The sequence below is a fragment of the Lineus longissimus genome, chromosome 18 (assembly GCF_910592395.1).
Source record: "Lineus longissimus chromosome 18, tnLinLong1.2, whole genome shotgun sequence".
NCBI lineage: Eukaryota > Metazoa > Nemertea > Pilidiophora > Heteronemertea > Lineidae > Lineus > Lineus longissimus.
Window position 1 is genome coordinate 2,112,307 of NC_088325.1, and position 22,694 is coordinate 2,135,000.

Below are 22,694 nucleotides of genomic sequence, written 5' to 3' on the forward strand. Positions count from 1 at the left end.
CAGTGTTGTGGATTGCACAGTCTGATATGGTATCACCAGTGTTGTCGATTGCACAGTCTGATATGGTATAACCAGTGTTGTCAATTGCACAGTCTGATATGGTATCACCAGTGTTGTCAATTGCACAGTCTGATATGCTATCACCAGTGTTGTCGATTGCACAGTCTGATATGGTATAACCAGTGTTGTCGATTGCACAGTCTGATATGGTATCACAAGTGTTGTCGATTGCACAGTCTGATATGGTATAATCAGTGTTGTCGATTGCACAGTCTGATATGGTATAACCAGTGTTGTCGATTGCACAGTCTGATATGGTATAACCAGTGTTGTCGATTGCACAGTCTGATATGGTATAACCAGTGTTGTCGATTGCACAGTCTGATATGGTATAACCAGTGTTGTCGATTGCACAGTCTGATATCGTATAACCAGTGTTGTCGATTGCACAGTCTGATATGGTATAACCAGTGTTGTCGATTGCACAGTCTGATATGGTATAACCAGTGTTGTCGATTGCACAGTCTGATATGGTATAACCAGTGTTGTCGATTGCACAGTCTGATATCGTATAACCAGTGTTGTCGATTGCACAGTCTGATATGGTATCACCAGTGTTGTCGATTGCACAGTACGCTACCAGCTAATTAAGGCTCCGGCACTGTAGCAGGCGCAGCGCCCTCCTGGGTATCGATCAAGGGCCACAGGTGCCGATGCGAGCTTCCCCCGTCATCGTACATTGATCTTTGATGCGGAGTCATTATTTACTGCTTTCATCGCACATGTTGTATCATACAATGATTTGCGAGCAGAAATGACTTCCTAAACTGTTTAAAGGCCAACGCCGTTTGTTAAATATTTGAAATTTGTAATTGAATTGAAATATGTCCTATTCCGTAAATACGCACTTGATATAAATTTCAGCATTGCTGTTGTGTAGATTGATATAAGATCACTCTAAATTTTAAAAAGTTTCAGCAAATTCATATGCATGATAAATGCACTGCGGCATTGTGTATAACTGCATTTCTATTTACCTGGACCACCAGTAAATACGAATGGTCTACCCCTTTAAAAGTCATTGTAGATTTTCATTGCAAAGCCATAGGCCTTCCTAACTAGAAACTGTTGAAGAAATTCCGTTTCTCCCTAACTTTACCGTGACCATCTCTCGATTCATTTACACTTCCACATTAGAAATGTACAAGCTCTTTCCGGCAATGTCAGTTGCGCTAACAGTAGGAGAAGCTAGCAGTATCGAAAGGTACAAACACAATATTTATGAAATGCTTGGTAAAGGATCGGTTGATTCAGGAAGGGGAATAATGTTTTAGCGGAATGCATCGATGTTTATGTAGCCTTTCATCCATTGCTCTCTCAGATGTCTTAGGTTTCGGAATTCCTTTGGATTTAGTGTTGATGTTTGTTGCCAGGTGGCGCTGTGTAATTTCTTGTGTCGTTGGCGTTTTGGTGGAACTGAGCTTGACAGTTATATCTCAGTGCTGATTTAAAGGAGATGTATGTCTGTACTTCACCAAATGATGGCATGTCTCAAGGGTTTTGTGCAGGGCCTGAGAAGCGAACATTTTACCCCCGATTTCCTCAGGGTGGTGCAAATTTGACAGAGCTTATTCTACATATACAGTAGAACCTCTCTATTAAGGACACCCTTGGGACTGACAAGTGCTGTCCTTAATGGAGAGGTGTTCTGATTAGAGAGGTCAAATGGAATGGCAACAACCAATTTGGGACCAAAACTAGTGTCCTTAGAGAGGGTGTCCTTATTAGAGAGGTGTCCGCTAATGGAGGTTTTACTGTAGTTCTCGATGAGCGCAATCCATTATTCCATTACATCTTACCTTTGCTTGGTCATTTGAAAGTCGCCATTTAATCTATATCAAAACCTGTCCAGGTGGAAATGATGACATTAAGGTCATTGGTTCCGTTGAGTAGAAATGCATGTATTCTCTCACGTTCAGTAAAACCTCTTTACTAAGGACACCTTCGGGACTGACAAGTGCTGTCCTTAATAGAGAGGTGTCCATATAAGAGAGGTGAAAATGAATGGGAACAGCACATTTGGGTTCAAAACTAGTATCCTTGATAGAGAGGGTGTCCGTAATAGAGAGGTGTCCGTTAAGGGAGTTTCCACTCTATACCGCTAGCAGAGCTAATCCACTTTATTGCAAGTATCGCGAAGATAAATCACATACACTGGAACCTCCCTTAGCAGACACCTCCCTACTAAGGACAGCCTCTCTATTAAGGACACTAGTTTTGGTCCCAAATTGGTCATTTCCATTCAATTTGACCTCTCTAATTAGGACACCTCTCTATTAAGGACAGCAACTGTCAGTCCCGAGGGTGTCCTTAATAGAGAGGTTCTACTGTATTTGCATACATGGTTTCCCTGGCGTATACGCGGAGGATAACCTCGTTCTTAATTAGAATGTGTGATCATGCAGTTCGTTGGAAGGGCGGGACCGCCGGCACGTATCGAGGGAATTGTGGGGCTGCGTTGTGAGCAGATGATTTTCATGAGATGAAGATTTTTGTGCGAAATTGTTAAAACTGGATATTGGTTAAAGAGGTCCGGGCATGATGCACTCGAAACAGCCAGCGCTGTGAATGAGATGTTATGTAAAAAGGGAACTGAAACCGCCAAGCGATTTATTCAACTTTTCGACTTTCACCGCCCGAGAAACTCAAACTTCCAACTTCCTATTCGAGTTCAGATTTGTAGCTCCGCCCCCAGTGCCCGAGCATGCGCAGTTCAATTTGTTATTATTGAGAATCATGTGAGAATCACGTGAGTCATGCGATCTTTCATTCATGAGTTTTCGTAGTAAATTCCATAGTAGTGACGTCACTCAATGATTGACAGCTATGCGCCATGTTTCATTCATGCCTCGTTCTGATCACCCGATACGCGGGAAATGAAAACGAGGTCATACGAACTGGCTTGGCGGTTTCAGTCTCTTTTAAGTTACTGCCAGAAGAATATTGACTCTGGATGACACCCTGGCCTTCCCCTATCTAACATTTCCAGCATCCTCCTCAAGGTACATTCGTGAGATAAAAGTAAGGTTGAGTAGGCCTACTGTGCCACCGTCTGGTGTCCTCGAAACTGCTCAGATTTATGAATGAGAACGTCTTCCCGCCTTAGGTTTTTACTGGGCTGTTCAAAACTCTGCATTTTTGGGAGCGTTTTGCTACACGTGTCCTTTAAGTAGTTGCTGATGGGAAGGTCGTGATGTGGGTTGGAGGGGTGTGCAGACCTTGAGTAGAAGTTGCGCAGGTCAAAAAACTATTTCATTGGTTGCCCAGACAGGTTGCAAATTGGAAATTGAATGAATCCACATAAGAAATAATGGGTGTGTCGATAAGGTCTACATATCAGTGGTCGAAATATGTAGGACTGTGATAAATTGTCAAATTTTGTGATAATTACAAATTTGTCGGGAATTTAATAAGTACCGGGCTTGTGCAATTGTGAATGCTCATTAAGGTTTCCTGTTTAGTAAAAAAGTTTGGACTGTGACCTGGAAAACTGTCGACTGCAAAATTTAATCGGTGTTACCGGTATATTTTGGTCGATTTTGGTATAATTGTGATTTGCAAAATATAATTACAAAATTTTGTGATACAAAAAATTGGGTCTTTGGTTAGAGATTGAGTCCAGGCAGGCTTCTCGTGTTGTTTATTGCTTAGCCTGACATTGTTACCAAATACAAGGAACCTCGGTTTTAAGGACACCCTCGGGACTGGCAAGTGCTGTCCTTAAAATAGAGAGGTGTCCTGATTAGAGAGGTCAAATCGAATGGAAACTACCTATTTGGTACCAAAACTAGTGTCCTTAATAGAGAGGTGTCCGCTAAGGGAGGTTCTACTGTACAAGGAACTTCTGTTTTAAGGACACCCTCGGGACTGGCAAGTGCTGTCCTCAATAGAGAGAGGTCCTGATTAGAGAGGTCAAATCGAATGGAAATTACCTATTTGGTACCAAAACTAGTGTCCTTAATAGAGAGGTGTCCGCTAAGGGAGGTTCTACTACACAAGATACCTCGGTTTTAAGGACACCCTTGGGACTGGCAAGTGCTGTCCTTAATAGAGAGGTGTCCTGATTAGAGAGGTCAAATCGAATGGAAACTACCTATTTGGTACCAAAACTAGTGTCCTTAATAGGGAGGTATCCACTGAGGGAGGTTCTACTGTACAAGGAACTTCGGTTTAAGGACACCCTCGGGACCGGCAAGTGCTGTCCTTAATAGAGAGGTATCCTGATTAGTTAGGTCAAATCGAATGGAAACTACCTATTTGGTACCAAAACTAGTGTCCTTGATAGAGAGGTGTCCACTGAGGGTGGTTCTACTGTACAAGGAACTTCGGTTTTAAGTCTCATTCGAAGGGCTGTGAAAAGCCAGGAATTTTAGTTCCTAGAAACCCTCACCAGTTCATCCAGAAATACAATCTGAATTTATAGCTCCCGGGATTGAACCTGGGCCCTATTTCACGATAGCCAGTGGAGGTTCCTTCTCCTGGGTTCTCCCTAGGATTTTTAAACCCAGGCCCTTGGGCGATAGCCAGCAGTCTTCCCGTCCATACAGCACTGATGAAATGTAACAGATAAGGTAGAGATTGGCTTGATGGATTCTTCGTGGAAACTGAAGACAGAAATGTCTAATTCTGAACGGTGTTTGAACTGCTGACCCCCTGATTCATGACTCCGTGTCATGTGAACATGATTAGGATTGTACACGGGATAGACAACTTGCTATCGCATTCACAGGTAAATGTTGCTGGAATTAACCCCTTCAGTCTTCGATGGAAGGTGTTTGAGTTTTAGAAATGCAGCTGAGTTTTGACAAACCTGTACAGTAGAACCTCTCTATTATGGACACCCTCGGGACTGACAAGTGCCGTCCTAGAGAGGTGTCCTGATTAGAGAGGTGTCCTGATTAGAGGTCAAATTGAAGTGATTACAGTAGAACCTCTCTGTTATGAACACCCTCGGGACTGACAAGTGCTGTCCTCAATAGAGAGGTGTCCTGATTAGAGAGGTCAAATTGAATGGAAACAACTAATTTGGGACCAAAACTAGTGTCCTTAATAGAGAGGGTGTCCTTATTAGAGAGGTGTCTGCTAAGGAAGGTTTTACTGTATTCTGTTCTGGAGGAAGTGTTTTGAACACTTTGTCATTTGTCAAGGATTACTTCAGAACCTCTCTACCCTAATCTACCCTAGGTTAAAGTCTGGTTGTATTCAGGCCGAGATGGGGTAAGGGTAACATGAGGTTCTGAGATTGCAAGTCCCTTTAAAGGACCATCAGCACTATCAAAGCCATAAATATTAACATCAACCTCTGATATCAATAATATTAATACATGTATTAATATTGAGTTCTTATATAGTGCTTTTCCATGTTCCCCTGTTCAGATCGCTTTTGGGATATCATATTATTACCCCGGTTTCCACAGAAATCAATCAGGGGTTTCAAGGAGCAACCAGAAGGTGCTCACTTGAACTAGACCAGTAGGGGAACCAAGCATTGACTCGGCCGGGAGTCGAACCCACGACCCCTTGAGCATGAGGCCGAGTCTCTTTCACTGTACTGTACTTCTGTACACGGAGAGTCGGGATGTGTTCAAAGCGCTTTTGGGATACCGTATTATACCCTGTCTCCACAGAAATCAATCAGGGGTTTCAAGGAGCAACCAGAAGGTGCTCACTTGAACTCGACCAGTAGGGGAACCAAGCATTGACTCGGCCGGGAGACGAACCCACGACCTGCTGGTCATGAGGCCGACTCTCTCCCACTGCACTGCCGGTGCCCCATTGCCCGGTGATTTCCCCAGGATGCTGCATGAGGGCTCGTATTATCAAACGATGGCACAATGTCTGACAAGCACTCTTTTGCCATTTTGGGGCCAATATCGAGCAGTCGCTGGCTGTGAAGGGGTTAAAGGCATATGGTTGCTTCTTCTTCCAAGTTACCAGGTGATGAGGATGCTGTACACGAAAAAACATTGTGTTGTACAGAGGAAGTTGGTTCTTTGTCTCTAGTCAATTTCAGTGGTAATTGCTGACTCAGCAGATAGATTGGTTGCATGGATTGTCAATTTACTCGAACTATTGTTAGGTTAACACCCTATTTGGTGTGTTATGGGAAAGTTGCGGTGTGTCAAATATCTGTAGTCAGGAAGTAATAGATTTTGGTTTGGATTATGGCTTTCAGCTGTCGTAATGCAGTTTGTTATGAAGTTATGTAGCTAAATATTACAATAGAACCTCTCTATAAAGGACACCTTCAAGACTGACTTGTGCTCTCCTTAATAGAGAGGTGTTCTTATTAGAGAGGTGAAATTGTATGGAAATGACCAATTTGGGAGCAAAACTAGTGTCCTAAATAAGGAATGAAAATGACCAATTTGGGAGCAAAACTAGTGTCCTTAATAGAAAGGCTGTCCCTAATAGAGAGGTGTCCGCTAAGGGAGGTTCGACTGTATATTCATACTTGTTGTTTTTTATCTTCCCATAAACATTGCCATTAAAGGATTACCTTGATTACTACATATTTGTTGGTATTGAAAAAATATATTCATACTTTTAGTCTATCTTTTCAGATGACACACAGTAACAAAAACGATCACCATTAAAGGATTAACCGTCTAATACTACACATGTGATAGTGTTGAAAAAATATATTCATACTTTTATTCTTTCCATCTTTCCAGATGACACAGTAACAGAAAACGATCACCATTAAAGGATTAACCCGATTACTACACATATGATGGTGCTGAAAAGATAGCATTAATTTCTCTCGTGAAACGAATCATGGCGTCAACACGTTCATCATTTGCCGTGTGCCTCATCCTAGCGGCGATCGACTTCATTCTCGCCGGTAAGTTCCATTTTCTTTGTTTTTCTTGCCCGTTGCTACACCAAGAGGAAAAAAAGCACTCTCCTTGCTTAGGACCGGAATTCAATATTTGATGTGGTGGTTCCGACCCTGCCTGAATTGGCCGCCATTGCCCCTAAATGGCCTCGGCTTGGCCATTTTGTTTGTATACAACTTTTAGGCCCTCCAGTCACTCGGAAGTTTGTGACATGGTTACAATGATATGTATAAAGATCTAAGTTGACTTGATTTTATTTCAAATGACATAAATCTTTGTAATTTTATCCTCAAAGTCTGTACAAATCTGTGGTTGTGACCATTTTCAGTGTGAAAGCACTGCGCAATCTCTATTTATGTGCATTGTGGAATGCATCATGGAAGCTGAACATTATGTCTGCTCTGGAGAATGGAAAGCAAGTTTAGAAAATTGGTACTCTGACTTATCGGTTTAATTTACCAATCCAGCTGTTTTGAATGAAGAATGCCCTGTTCTTGCTTGCGCATTCCAAACCTTTCTGATTTTAATTTCAAGATGGAGTCTGAGTTCCGAGAACGGAAATTAAATACAATGCAATGCGTTTTGGCATCTGGCCTATCTGAGGATGGTGTGTTTGTGTGTACACTCATATGTATGTTTTTTTTAAACACCTAGGCCTACACTGTGTACTCACATTGGCTTGATATGTATCAAAATCAGGGTTAACCCTTTGGAGCTCGAGTTTCCACAGAAATACCACTCAATAAAGCCTGAGTTTCCCAAAAAGTTGTTTACATCACCTTTGACGCCAAAATACTCACAGAACACAAATTTTCTCTGTGGAAAACCTTATATGACAATCATGCTCAGCTACCGCACTACGTAACCTAAGTTGTCATTCGGAAAACCGCAGTAACGCAAACCTGTAATAAGTGTTTCAAGTGAGGACACGCCATGTAGGTTTTGGGGTTTACAGTCGAGATCGGGCAAACGGAGAGGTTTTCTTTGGCAACTATAAAAGTCGAGATCGGGCTTCAAAGGGTTGATTTGATTCAATGATAAATGAGTACCAACTCTGTGTTCTGAACACAATTTTCTTCTGGTCAGACGGTGAGCCCAGATTGAGTTGAGGGCGAAATACAGGGTGTGCCCTAAATCGTTTTGGGAAAATTGTTTTTCATGCTCATTTGGCCCAGAAAGGGTCAAACAGAATTCTCCACTACTTCAGTGAAATGCTTTTTCTGTTGGGCCTACACACAGCACGCCTAGAGTCAGACTCCACCTCTGCTTCAACTAAATGTTTCTGGGAAGCTGATGTTACTCTTTGCCCAGTTGGTAGAAGTTGTCAAAATTGTGTAGGGGAAAAGCTGAGTATTGCTAGGCCAAGCAAACTTAATCTTCTTCTCATCGGCACTCCCAAGTTAGGCCTATATGTTTGTTGCCAAAGTTTACCTTTTCAGCTAGAGTTTGTGTTAAGATGGACAGGGAAAGTCAGGTGGGAGAGTTTTATAAAGTGAATTCTGAGAACTTGACAATACACTCACAAGTTTGCCTTGGCTTGGATAACGACTTAACGGAATGGCTTCACCACATAACTTGGGGAGAAAGCTATGCTAGTCTTTCAAACGATGCACTTAGAATCATGCAAGTTTGCTGTTTTCTGACCAGAAACTGACAATTCTTGTGGGGTTCCTGCTACAGATCTTGGAGAGGAACATTGACTGATGATCCACGAATGAGTTTGGCCTAGCTTGGATTACCGAGGAGACAGATATGGTTTCACCCGCTGTACCACTAAGGGAGAAAGCTTTACTAGTCTTCTGAAGGTTAAAGATAAACCCAGCTACAAATCTTTCGAAATTGTAAAAGTTTGACGTTTTCTGACCAGTGGGGTTCCTGCTATAGATCTTGGAGAGGAAAGTCAACTGACAGTCCAAAAATGGTTTTGCCCTAGGTGGGATCACTGAGTGAGCAGATGCGGTTTCACTCCTATAACATTCAGGGAGAAAGTTTTACTGGTCTTATGAAGGTTACTGGTATATGGAGATGATATAAGCCACAAAGCTACAAGAATAGCATCCCGTCTCTCCTACTGCTTTCGAAACTACCATAGTTTTCTTCAGTGTTCGCTCTGAACTTAGAGGTGCTATTCTCCAGGGAGCATTCCTCTTCCAAGGCGGGATGAGCATTTTTACATGCCACTATAGTTAGGCACCAATTGGGTTTATTGCCCTAGGGATGTTGCCTTTGGCTAGAAGATGACATTGATGATCTTTGGCAGTGTTGCAAAGCTTTGATCTCCTTGATACTCGGGGAGAAAGCATTGCAAGTCTTCTGAAGACCTCTTGTAAACGGAGCTAAGAATCCACGAGAAAAAAGCACCCCATGTTGAAAAATGATCCTCACGAATTAGTAGTAGTCTCTGTGAAAATTGTCTCGACGCTCTACCACACTTAGGGAGAAGTCTTTAGCTTTAAGTTCTCTGAAAGTTGTTGGCAAATGGAGATAATTGTCTCGACGCTCTACCACACTTAGGGAGAAGTCTTTAGCTTTAAGTTCTCTGAAAGTTGTTGGCAAATGGAGATAATTGTCTCGACGCTCTACCACACTTAGGGAGAAGTCTTTAGCTTTAAGTTCTCTGAAAGTTGTTGGCAAATGGAGATAATTGTCTCGACGCTCTACCACACTTAGGGAGAAGTCTTTAGCTTTAAGTTCTCTGAAAGTTGTTGGCAAATGGAGATAATTGTCTCGACGCTCTACCACACTTAGGGAGAAGTCTTTAGCTTTAAGTTCTCTGAAAGTTGTTGGCAAATGGAGATAATTGTCTCGACGCTCTACCACACTTAGGGGGAAGGCTTTAGCTTTAAGTTCTCTGAAAGTTGTTGGCAAATGAAGATAGATAACCATGGGTACAACTTTGCGTGAAAAAAGCTTCTTGCATATTTCTCTGCCAGCTTTCTGACACGGCAGTTCTATGAAGATCATGTTTGAAATTGATATGAGGAAGGTGAGCTCAGGATGGCAATACTGTTACCCGCTCAGCTTTTTCAAGTATCTTAGGTGGTTTCTTTGACTAAGACAAATATTACCTTCATTTTCGAGGATTTTTTTCACGACTGTGGGCAGTTTGACGTGCGGAACCCCCACTTAGAAGCTGCCTTTGATGAAAGGTAACAACCTGGATGCGTCAACATTAAAACAACACACATGTATCTTATTGTTAACCCTTCACCTTGAAAATAAACATGGTAGATAACTATGTGGTTTCCTTTGGATTATCCTTCGTCTTCTTCTTAAATTCTTCTTCTTCAGCGTTCGTTCTGCTCTCAGAGGTGTTATTCCCCAGGGAGTATTCCTCCTCCAAGGCGGGATGAGCATTTTTACGTGCCACTACAGTTATTCATCCATTTGGTTTATTGACACAGTGACTCTGTCTTCAGCCAGAGGAAGAGCCCACGGAAGCTACTCATGTTTCTCACTTGGTGAGATCTTCTCTGACCAGAGGTAGAGCCCACGCAAGCTACTCTTGTTTCTCACTTGGTGGGATCTTCTCTGACCAGAGGTAGAGTCCACGCAAGCTACTCTTGTTTCTCACTTGGTGGGATCTTTTATGACCAGAAGTAGAGTCTACGCAAGCTACTCATGTTTCTCACTTGGTGGGGCCTTTGGCTTGCTAGGCATAGACACCAGGTACAAGGAACCTCGGTTTAACGTCTCATTGGAAGGACTGTGAAGAGCCAGGAATTTCAGTTCCCTGAAAGCCTCCCTAGTTCATCCAGGAAAACAATCCTAGGCCTTTTGTACAGGCTCCCTTCAACCAGCTAAATAGTGTCTATGCTGTATTATACCATTCTGCACAACAGCAAGTTATCTGTGGTCACACTCAGCCAGGCTCGTCAGATCAGATGCTGATATTGGTACCGAGACACTCTACTCTGTCTTGTGATACCCCACTGGGCATTCGGCCAGCCACCGCAAAGTAAATCATCTGCCTTGTTGGATATTCCAGGCAGAAATTTCACATGATTGATATAGGAATCAATTGATTTGACTTATCGAGTTCTGTGCCCGTAATCTTGGCTTTGAATGAGACAATTGATCAGAGGTGTAGGAACAAACAAGAAAAAGATGTCTTTCCTTGATTGGTTTGACGAAATTCAGTTACCTTAACATTTTCACAGCCGGATCGAAACGGCCTCTTCAAACTCACAGGGAACAAAATCTGTTTGAGATTTCACAACATAAGTTTTTGCGATAGCTTCTCAAAGGCCAGGGCTTCCCAAATCAATAGACCACGTAGATCTATGAATGTGATCAGATGAAGTGTTGGAAGACCCGAAAGCAATCTTTGGCCCACTGTCATCAATAGGGCCATTACCTTAAGTGGTGTTTGGAAGCAATCTCTTGATTCTGTGGTCAGTCTAGACGCTGCAGAGCCTTACCCAGTCCTACTTTGTCTTATAGCCAGCCACCGAAAAGGGTCACTGCAAAGTGGATCCTCTGAAAGTCTGACATTTCATAAGATTGATGCTGGAAACAATCGGTTCGACTAATCGAGGAGCTGTATCGGAAATCTTTGAATGTCGTGATCAATCCCACTGTATTATTGATGAGAAAAAGTGGTTGGAAGATGTCATCTTAAACCCTCCAAGGCGGAATGGTGATATCTGTTGCTAAGTTTTGGATTCTGTTGCTAAGTTTTGGATTCTGTTGCTAAGTTTTGGATTCTGTTGCTAAGTTTTGGATTCTGTTGCTAAGTTTTGGATTCTGATGCTAAGTTTTGGATTCTGTTGCTAAGTTTTGGATTCTGTTGCTAAGTTTTGAATTCTGTTGCTAAGTTTTGGATTCTGTTGCTAAGTTTTGGATTCTGTTGCTAAGTTTTGGATTCTGTTGCTAAGTTTTGGATTCTGTTGCTAAGTTTTGGATTCTGATGCTAAGTTTTGGATTCTGTTGCTAAGTTTTGGATTCTGATGCTAAGTTTTGGATTCTGTTGCTAAGTTTTGGATTCTGTTGCTAAATTTTGGATTCTGTTGCTAAGTTTTGGATTCAGTTTCTGAGCTTGCCGGTGGTGAATCTAAAGCCTTGGCTTTCAAAATCAAAAAGTGTTGCTAAGACAATCTCATGTTTCTCCCAGCGGTGCTATTCACCACCACGAAGTAAATCATATGCATTGTCGGATAGATGGCTGACAGATCTGACCTCAAGGATGGGGGTAGCACTCTCAGGTTGCCTGTGGTCTATCTAGAGCCGCGGCTTTTAAAATCAAAGAGAGTCGTGAAGACAATCTCTCATTTCCCCCGGCGGCGCTATTCACCACTGCAAAGTAAATCATATGCATTGTGGGATACATGGCTGACATTTCATAAGATTGATATTGGAAACAATCGCCCTTGTTTGGTGCGGATCTCGAATATCTAAACCATAAATGTCATAATTCATCTTTCCATAATGGAAAAAATGCGTCATGATTAATCTTTCCATATATATAATGGGAAAAAAGTGACATGAGGTTGTCATGAGCTGATATTAGGAAGAAGATGTTGGCAAACTACTCTATATTCATTGATCCGAGACTTGGCTCACGGCCATTAAGTTCTTAAACCAATTTGAATGTGGATGTGTGCATGTGTTCCCACTAAATGATTCAGCCTCAATAACAATCGCACACAGTTTTCAAGAAACAGGTGTAAATTCTCAAAAACCGTTATCTCAGCCAGATGGAGCGCGAACAATGATGACGTGGTGAGATGGGAAACCCTGCAAACCGCAAGAAACACCTTGAAAAATAGTGAAATTGGATGATTTAAACTCTCAGGCAGCTGATGGGTGGTGGTATCTAATTAGTACCTGTGTGGAATGCTGGGCGTAATCCAATACAACTGAGACAGGCCCGACTTTCTCCCAACAGGCTATTCTCCAATCGGTTATCGTAAGATTTCTGAAATTTGTTTGGAAAGAAGGCACAATGGAAGAGTATGTGATTTGTGATTGCAAAGTTATAAATCGAGGTCAGTACCACTCGTTACTTCAACTGGCCCAAAATGGCCCAATCCAATACAACTGAGACAGGCCCGACTTTCTCCCAACAGACTATTCTCCAATTGGTTATCGTAAGATTTCTGAAATTTGTTCTGAAAGAAGGCACAATGGAAGACTATGTGACTTGTGATTGGAAGGTTATGAGTCGAGGCCAGTGCCACTCGTTACTTCAACTGGCCCAAAATGGCCCAATCCAGTACAACCGAAACAGGCCCGAGTTTTTCTTCCAATGTGGTTTCTGATCGTAAGATTTTCGGAATCTGTTATGAAAGATGGTGCAATGGGAGAGCATTCTGACTTGTGATGAGAAGGTCGTGGATTTAATGTTTGGTCAGTGGCACTCGGTACTTCAACTGGCCCAAAACGGCCCAATCTTATTCCACCGAAACAGGCCCGAGTTTTCTTCCAATGTGTTTCTGATCGTAAGATTTTCGGAATCTGTTATAAAAGATGGTGCAATGGAAGAGCATTCTGACTTGTGATGAGAAGGTCGTGGATTTAATGCTTGGTCAGTGGCACTCGGTACTTCAACTGGCCCAAAACGGCCCAATCTAATACCACCGAAACAGGCCAGAGTTTTCTTCCAATGTGTTCTGATCGTAAGATTTCCAACATCTGTTCTGTTCCAGGGTTATAATTGTACAAACTTACCTTACAGTTGTACAGTATAAAAGCGCTCCAAATGAACTAAGCACTTACATTTCGAATATGAGTCCCAAAGTGCTCCCTCAGACAAAGCAAATGATATGGTATCCATATCCATAAAAATACTCAGTCACACCAATTAAGTTTAATAAGAGACAGGTAAATTTGCCTTCGTTTGAAATTATTTCAATTAAGGCGGTTTGAAACTTTCGTAATGAGACGTCGCAGGATTAGTTGGTGCTAAAATCGTGAATCAGAGCGGTTGTTTTTGTAAGCCCGCTAATTTAATTGGTTGAGATTTTTCCACCATTTTCGCTGGCAGTTGGTTTCGAATTATTTCCCAGAAGGTACGGTGTGTAGTGAAAGGTTCTGGGAAGGTAGGGCCAATTAGAGATGGCCGGTTTGATAGGAAAATATTTGGGGTTTTTTTTGTTGAAATGATCAGGACTGTGTGATGATGAAATGTTGCAGCTTTCTGCTGACTGAATTCTACTTCTTGGTGTTTGATGTCCATCAAATATTTAGGTCGGTGGATGTGGCCAGTCGGGTTGCAGTCTTCCTCCATTTCCATACAGTTTCTTCTCTACATTTTGATCCTTCGGCAGGTCATTCTCAAATTCGAGTTCGAGTAGGCCATTAAAGGGGGTACACCGTTCGTGATTACTGGTGGTCCAGGAAAATAGAAATGCAGTTATACACAATGCCGCAGTGCAGTTATTGTGCATACGAATCTGCTGAAATTTGGTATTTATGTTACAGTGGAACCTTCCTAAAGCGGTCACCTCTCTATTAAGGATAACCTCTCAATCAAGGACACTAGTTTCAGTCCCAAATTGGTTGTTTCCATTCAATTTGACCCCTCTAATCAGGACACCTCTCTATTAAGGACAACCTCTCAATCAAGGACACTAGTTTTAGTCCCAAATTGGTTGATGCCATTCAATTTGACCTCTCTAATCAGGACACCTCTCTATTAAGGACAACACTTGCCAGTCCATGGGTGTCCGTACTATAGAGGTTCTACTGTATTTGTATACTGTCTACTCAACGGCAATACTGAAATGTATATTCAGTTGGTACTGACACAGTTGGAACTTTTCAAATTCAATTAAAAATTTCGAATTTTAAGAAAATGCGTAGGTTTTTAAAAGAATTATCAAATGCACTGACAACACACTGTCTTTCTTTTGAATCCCATTCTATAAAAGAAACATTTTGAGGCCTTCTAATCACAAAGGCTAGAAGAGGCAAAACCCCGTAGTACCTAAACCCAAAATAGCATCAACCACAATTTCTAAAGAGCTTGTCGAAGATAATCAACTCATGTTTCGCTCCGTTATTTATTTCTCTAGGATTTTTTTCATAAAGGGGATGAATATCACTTCATGACGGGCTGTAACATGTGCAAGTTTATTTCAGACACGCTAGCAAAAAACATCGCTCGTAAATATCCTTTTCTTGTTTGAAGTTTCGTAGGTGTAGGTTTTAGGCATTGGTTTCCTTGCCAAGGTTTTTTAGGCCAGACTGCTGATACGTGTTCGGTATATTCAAATTAAGCTACATGGTGGCCCAGAATTATTTCCCTGTGTCCAATGATTTGGAAACAGGTTATTGTACAGCTAACATGTAAAGTGTACAATACTCTGTTTCCAAATCGTGTGACGTAGGGAAAATAATTCTGGGCCACCCTGTAGATGTTATACACATGGTTGTTTGATGCCAATGATAATCACCCCCTAAATCTTGGGGTCAGGTCAAATCCACCCGTGCCAATAAAAAACCCGAAGGGTATAAATCTACAGTGATAAATATCACAGTTCTATCAAAATCTCTCGATTAACATCACACAAAGTCATTCTCTCATCCCATACAAGCAAATATTTCAAGACCTGTGTGGTCTTCCTTTTGTCAATTCTATAGGATAAATTCTATCTGATTCATAACACAAAACTCATTCAGTTTATATCATCCTTTCTGGGCCTTTCTCATCTCATGTCTATTAGCTCCTCGATATGTTTGGCGGACATTTGAATGGGACCATGGACCTGTTTACAAATCTCGAGGTTTGAAAGATGGAGATGTTGGCTTGGTTACCCCCTGGCGGGCTGGGAGGTTATTAAAGCATGTCAGGAAAACGACTCCCGGGGATTGGCCAATTGTCTGTTGTCATTGACGTGTTACTTGTGATATCTTTATGAGGATGATTGACATTTGTGGTATAGAATGAATGTACTTCAGTTTGACTGATATCAAACCATTTCGTTAACTACAGTAGACCTCTCTATTAAGGACACCCTCAGGACTGACAAGTGCTGTGCTTAATAGAGAGGTGTCCTGAATAAAGAGGTCAAATTGAATGGCAACAGCCAAATTGGGACCACAACCAGTGTCCTTGATAGAGAGGGTGTCCTTAATAGAGAGATGTCCGCTAAGAATGGTTCCACTGTACTCTAGTTTCACTGATCTAAGACCTCTTCCTTTTATACTACAAAATCGACACCAAGGCCAAGATTGGTGGCCAGTTTAGAGTAATTATTAGCCAGTCTTGTCCACTCTTGCATCACATTTCAGAGCGACGTTAGGTCACTCTGTCCCCGATCCAGACAATTGCATTAACACAACAACGCAATGGCATCATCCCATCCGTGGACAGGGACCCTGTCTAAAACTAGCCCGTCCTGTTCCATCCCTTCACAAAGCTGACCTCTCTCTCAAGACATCATCACCAAACCCTCACCAATCCGGAGTCAAGCGTTTTTGCATCACCGGTTATCGTAATTGTCTAAACTGTTGACGGTTGCTACCGTCCATTAGAATAGCTAAACTGCATCCTTTCAACGTCAAAAAGTCCACGGGCGTGGAAGCCATCAATCAATCTTGAAATATCTCGGCCGAATCTCAGCACAGACTCGGCAACACAATACGTAACTAGGTCACATGACCTACAGCATTTTGTCCACGTAACGACTCCTGCAGCACCCCGGATAATAGCTTTTGTATCAAATTCGTATCGTGTTTTGAGTTTCGGGTCTCACCATTGTTGGGCCCTGATCTATTTCGAACAATGGCACCACAGGTGTGAGAACTCCTTGAAATCTTGTCCTAAACATCTCCAGTTCCGAAAAAAAATCAGATTTTTTTTCGCCAAAGTTTGATTTCTCGCCCCATGATTAGATAAACTTAAAAGTGATGTTGAATAAACGCGTCTGCCAGCCTGCCACAAGATTTTTTCAACCTTCTTGAAGAATTTTACACAAAAAAAGTTAAGTTTAGTTTAAAGGTAACAAATCTGCTACCGTTATCAAATACAGCAGAACCTCTCAATTGAGGACACCTTTAGGGCTGGCTGTCCTTTATAGAGAGGTGTCCTGATTACTGAGGTCACATTGTATAGAAGTGACACATTTTAGATCAAAATAAGTGTCCTAAATAGACAGGGTGTCTGCTAGGGAAGATTCCACTTCATAACTGAGGTCTTATTGTAAGGAAATGACCCATTTTGGACCTAAATAAGTGTCCTAAATAGACAGGGTGTCTGCTAGGGATGTCCAAAGTATACCAGTATTTAGATTTTTCAGATATTCTTTCTGTTGGTCTCGACGACATTGTCCAACGCATAAAAATATTTTACATTCTTAAAAATAGGTTTATTCTCTTCACCCCTGGGGAGTACGTCGGTGTAACTTTTTAATTAGGAAATGTTTTTTTACAATTTGACTTTGCAATTTCTCATTTCCTGTTTTCTTTGATTGAACTGATCCGTAGACGCTGTTGTTTTTTTCCTGTCCCGTTTCATTGAATTTGTCTGGGACTGATAATCTAGGGTGTAGAAGAAATTGCGAGTTAGGTGGGAGGGGGTGTCTGGGCCTTCAATGCTATTCAGTTTTAAAAACGGGCAGTTGGAGTAGTGGAGTTGAAACATCCCCGCATGTCATCTCTGAGGTCCCCGGTTCAATTCCCCGCCAGTCTCGGTACACTCATGTGATATAGGGCAACTCACTTCGACAGCATAGGTTTCCTCCGGGGTCTCCGGTTTCCTCCTACTTGTATTACAATCACCCAATATTGTTTATAGAGCTTATAATGTCCTGGTTGACGCTCGGATTTAAACTTGATATTTCTTTTTAGTTTAAAGGAGAAATGGACTAGTAATGTTCCAGTTGACCCCAGCTCTGGTCAACTAAATCATTACGAATCTCCTCATCTTGGATAAGTATATCAAGCTCGCAACTACATTGTATTATCAAACAATTTTGATTAAATTCTTTTAAGGATTCAGACATTTCTTACTATTTTTGGCAAGGTGGACATTATTTATAGACAGAAGCACTCTAGGGGAAACTACAGAAAAATTCCACCAATTCCCAAAGTTAATTTTGTCCTGCTTCGTCAAACTATGATAATTTAGGATAATTTCGTAAGGGGGTGCAGTGACAATGACGATTTATTACTCATGATGGAGGAGGCGGCAGCCTTTGTCCTGCACCTGCGACTTTCCAAAATTGTCGACTTTTCAAAAATGTCCGGAAGAACATGTATAAATCATGATCGAGATGGTTCAGTGGGCCCAAATCTGACTAATTATAGGGTGTTATCAGTTTGACTTTTTAACCCCTTAGCACTCCAGTGTTATAATTGTTTTCCATCTGTTCCTCCAGAGTTTTGGTAAAATTGAGGAATTTTAACATGAATTTTGTAGGCATTTCTCGTCAGTAGAGGTATAACTACATGACTGAGCTGACGTTTGGCTCAAGTAGAACGATGTTTTGATTTAGATGTCACCTAAATCGCTGGCGTCGACGGGCATTTGAAGGAAAAAGTGGTGGGCGTCCACAGGCATTTGAAGGAAAAAGCTGTGGGTGTCCATTGGCATTTGAAGGAAAAAGCTGTGGGCGTCCACGGGCATTTGAAGGAAAAAGCTGTGGGCGTCCACAGGCATTTGAAAGAAAAAGTGGTGGGCATCCACGGGCATTTGAAGGAAAAAGCTGTGGGCGTCAACGGGCATTTGAAGGAAAAAGCTGTGGGCATCCACGGGCATTTGAAGGAAAACGCTGTGGGCGTCCACAGGCATTTGAAGGAAAAAGCTGTGGGCGTCCACTGGCATTTGAAGGAAAAAGCTGTGGGCGTCCTCGGGCGTTTGGAGGGCTAAAGGGTTAATATAGAAAAAAAGGAGATTTGAATTTGATATTTTTTTGTGACTACCTATCAGAGTATGACCCACATTCTGCGTGACAAAAAACTCTTTGAATTAATAAGAGCCCTTGAATTTCAAAAGCTCAAATGCAGAGGCGATAATGAGGTTTTGTTAGCAAAAAAAGTTTGATATTTGATAAAATTGGTTTTGTCTGTTGATGCAATTTCTATGCGTTTTTTGGCTTTGTGAAGTGATTTCTGCAGGTGTTAAATTTTGTCATCTTTCGAGATGCTGAAAAATTCAGTGACATGGGGAGACTGTGTAGTAGGCCACGTGTGGTTTTGGGACTGGCCTCAGTAATGTAGGACCTCACTTTGCAGACACCTCTCTATTAAGGACACCCTCTCTATAAAGGACACTAGTTTTGGTCCCTAATTGGGTCTTTCTATTCAATTTGACCTCTCCTATCAGAACACCTCTCTATTCTGGACAGCTTTCTCGGTCTCAAGGGTGTCCCTATTAGAGAGGTTCTTCTCTACAGAGGAACCTCGCTTATCTGACACTTCAGTCAGCCGGACACCTTCTCTATTATGGACAGTGATTCGGGTAGTTTCTATACAATTCGGTCACTGTATTCAGGACAACTCTCTCTTGTGGACAGAATTAGTCAGTCCCAAGGATGTCCTCATATTAAAGAGAGGTTCTAATGTAGTGTACACATAGAAATATTATGTGCAGTCTATAGCTGTGATCTTTTGTTATACCAAACTGCCCTTAGTCCAAATTTACACATCAAAACTTCTACCTGTCAGCGCTGGACACCAGGAAACTCTGAATGCATAATACATGATGCATGACTGTCCCCCCTGTGTTATCAACTCAACATAAATCATGTACTGTAGAACCTCTCTATTAAGGACACCCTCAACGCTGACAAGTGTTGTCCTTGATAGAGAGGTGTCCTGATTAGAGAGGTCAAAATGAATGGAAACAACAAATCTAGGGCCAAAACTAGTGTCCAATATAGAGAGGTTGTGCTTGATAGAGAGGTGTCATCTAATGGAGGTTCCACTGATGGATATCCTGAATTCATACCCGGTCTCATCGCGGATACAATCATTTCTTAAAATCTGGCATCTTTTCATCACAGCAGTGTTACTACCTCTGATTGCCATCTTTCTGTGAATACGGACAAAACCTGGTCGAACGTCAACAAAGGGTCATGAGGAACGATGCTTCATCGCTGGTATTATTTGGTCTTCGCTGGGGGCGTATTTCGGGATGCGTTTTCGCGTTTAGAATTCGAGACAATGTCGCAGAGGAAATGGCAAAGTTGTATACACTAATGGATAAGTTTGCTGGTGGACTTGAGATGATTTCTGTTGTTGAAATATGATATTCTTGGCATATTTGTGACAGGTCTTGGGGTAGTTGATGGCAATATTTGCGGAGGTTTTCAGGTTTTGGCCTTCGTGCTTCCATTGTTCATTGTGAATAAGTTTGCTGGTGGACTTGTGGAGATTTTTGTTGTCGAATATGAGATTTTAGGCATATTAGTGAAAGATCTTGGGGTACTTGATAAAAATGCTTAGGGCGATTTTCAGTTTATGGCTGTAATATTTCGATAGTTCATTATATAAAAGTTTGCTGGTGGACTTTAGGTAATTTTGTTGTTTAAAACTAAAGACTCTGTCCACTTGTGGCAATAAATCCTGGGAAGACCATGCTTTGGCGATTTTGAGACAAGGCTTCGGTATTCTTTTCAGATATAGGGCGAATGATGAACTTGAGGTAATAGCATTCCGCAAAGTTACTATTTATAGCTCACAAGGTCATTTGCATAAGATATTGATGACGTTTTAGTCACGTGACAGTCGGACATCGACACTTATTTCTGCGCATTTGAGCTTATTTCAAAGTCAATTATCTTTGACCCTGCATTGTTTTTAGCATGAATGATACCATAGAGTCAGAGAGAGAAATATTCAGAACAATTATGTAGCATTTCCAACACTCAGACATGTGCCAGATTGAATCTAACTGCCCTAGTTAGAAAGCCTGAATCCATTACGAAACCGCATGTTTGTCCGACATTGCCTGTAATTCAGCGATGGGGAAATAGAGGGCAGCAGCTGCAGTGACCTCATCATCGCGGAATGCTATTATCAATTGTTGTTTTTGAGGAGGTTCTTTAGTGTCGGGCATTTGGGAGAGTTTGGATTTGATTTTGACGTTAATCCTTGAGAAAACTTTTGAGAAATGGCAATGATATGATACACACAATAAACACATCACACGTATGATGAGATGCGGTTATGAAATTTCTTTCGACCCAGGTAAAGGGTCTTCATAAAAAAATGGCCCACAGTCATCGAAGGGTTAAATCTCTCTTAATATGAAAAACTTCATCAGTACAAAGACGGCACAATTGAAGGCATTCATAGATCGTTACTATGGCAACGCTGATAATAAGCTTCTCCGTCTGCCCCTCGCTCACATGACGCCAGACTGCGGTTGCGTCCCGAGGGGTCTCACGATACAGGTTGACAAGAAAAATAGGAAACGCCAGATTTGCTGTTTCGTCAGCCATCTGTGTCTGCTGCATAGAGAATCAATGATTTCACTCCTAAAACGTGATGCAGACAGGCAATTTTGTTGCAGTGACTTGCAGCAAAAGTCACTTTTCAGCCTGCAGGCTGCCAGATTCACTGGTTTGTCAGCAATCTGCATTTACTGTGTAGGGAAATAATGCTTTCACTCCTAAAGCTGGAGACAGGCGATTTTTGTCCCAGTGATGTGCAGCAAAAGCCACTCTCCTGTCTGCAGGGCTCATCTCAAAAATTAATGAATTCATTCCTGAAGCACACTGTGCAGACAGGCGATTTTTATATCTCAACAACATCTGATATTTAGTGCATGCGACATGAGAATCCATGAACTCACTCATAAGTCGCTGCAGACAGGCAACTGTAGTGATTCTACCAGGATTTGAACCCATGACCTCCTGATTATGAGCCTGGCGCTCCAACCTCTTTGCCACTGGCCTACCGATTGCATGCATAATGAATTGTTTCTAAGCACAGACTCAAATTCAGTTCTTGCTTGTGGAAAACGCGAAAACCATGGCATTGTTGATGTTGATTTGTTCGGGGAAAGCGAAAACCACAACTTTATACTATTTGATTTAAAATGAAATGGACAAAAGCATCGTAATATCTGACATCGGTTACAATACAGGGTGACCCAGAATTATTTTCCCTCACACAATGGATACACAATAGAATTCTATTGTGCGAAGGTAAATAATTCTGGGCCACCCTGTAGAGCATGTTTTATATTATTGTGTAAATTAGCAAGATCAAGCCTCTAGCTAAAAACACAGTTATTCGCCATTCTTATTTGAGATCAGGTTATGGGCGATGATGTTAAATAGAACAAAAGCTGGCATTAGTTTATACGAAAAAAGATAAACATTTCCCTCATCGAGCCTCCTGGCTTGAAACAGTCCTGTTTCTTGTTTTACCAATAGTAGATGCAGTTAAAGGAAACATGCAGCGAATCGCTTATAGAAATGGGGAGTTTTGAACGGCCCGGTAGAATTTTTATTCTGGAGAGGTTTATTTCGGGAGATTTGAACGGCCCAGTGAAAACTTGAGGTAGGAAGAGGTTCTTGTTTACAAATCATAGCAGTTTCGAGGACACCAGATTGTGACACAGCACTCAAATTTAATTTTATCGCATGAATAGCGCTGGTGCTGTTACCTGCAACAAAGAATTGCTGATCGCTGCAACCTGATGTCATTATCAAGTTGATACCTGTTTTATCAGCAGACAAGCAACTTTTTTATCGCACATCACAGCAACAATTGTCGCAGGTTGCATTGACAAAAATCGCTGGTTCGTAAGGCACTTTTAAGTTGTCTCAATCCATCGAATCATCAATGTCAAACTGTTGCCGTCTGCTCAATATTTCTCAGCCTCACCAGCTAAAAACCACC

The 22,694-nt window shown here is 41.7% G+C and overlaps 1 protein-coding gene across 12 annotated transcripts in view; it reads left to right on the forward strand.

Annotated features, from left to right (window-relative positions):
• LOC135502004 (brother of CDO-like) overlaps positions 1–22,694 on the forward strand; it is a 151,939-nt gene that overhangs the window by 107,764 nt on the left and 21,481 nt on the right. For all 12 annotated transcript variants that reach the window (XM_064794423.1, XM_064794434.1, XM_064794433.1 and 9 more), the window contains one exon: positions 6,735–6,904. In XM_064794423.1, coding sequence (XP_064650493.1) covers positions 6,838–6,904 — 67 coding nt within the window. In that variant the 5' untranslated portion in view covers positions 6,735–6,837. The remainder of the gene's footprint in view (positions 1–6,734; positions 6,905–22,694) is intronic.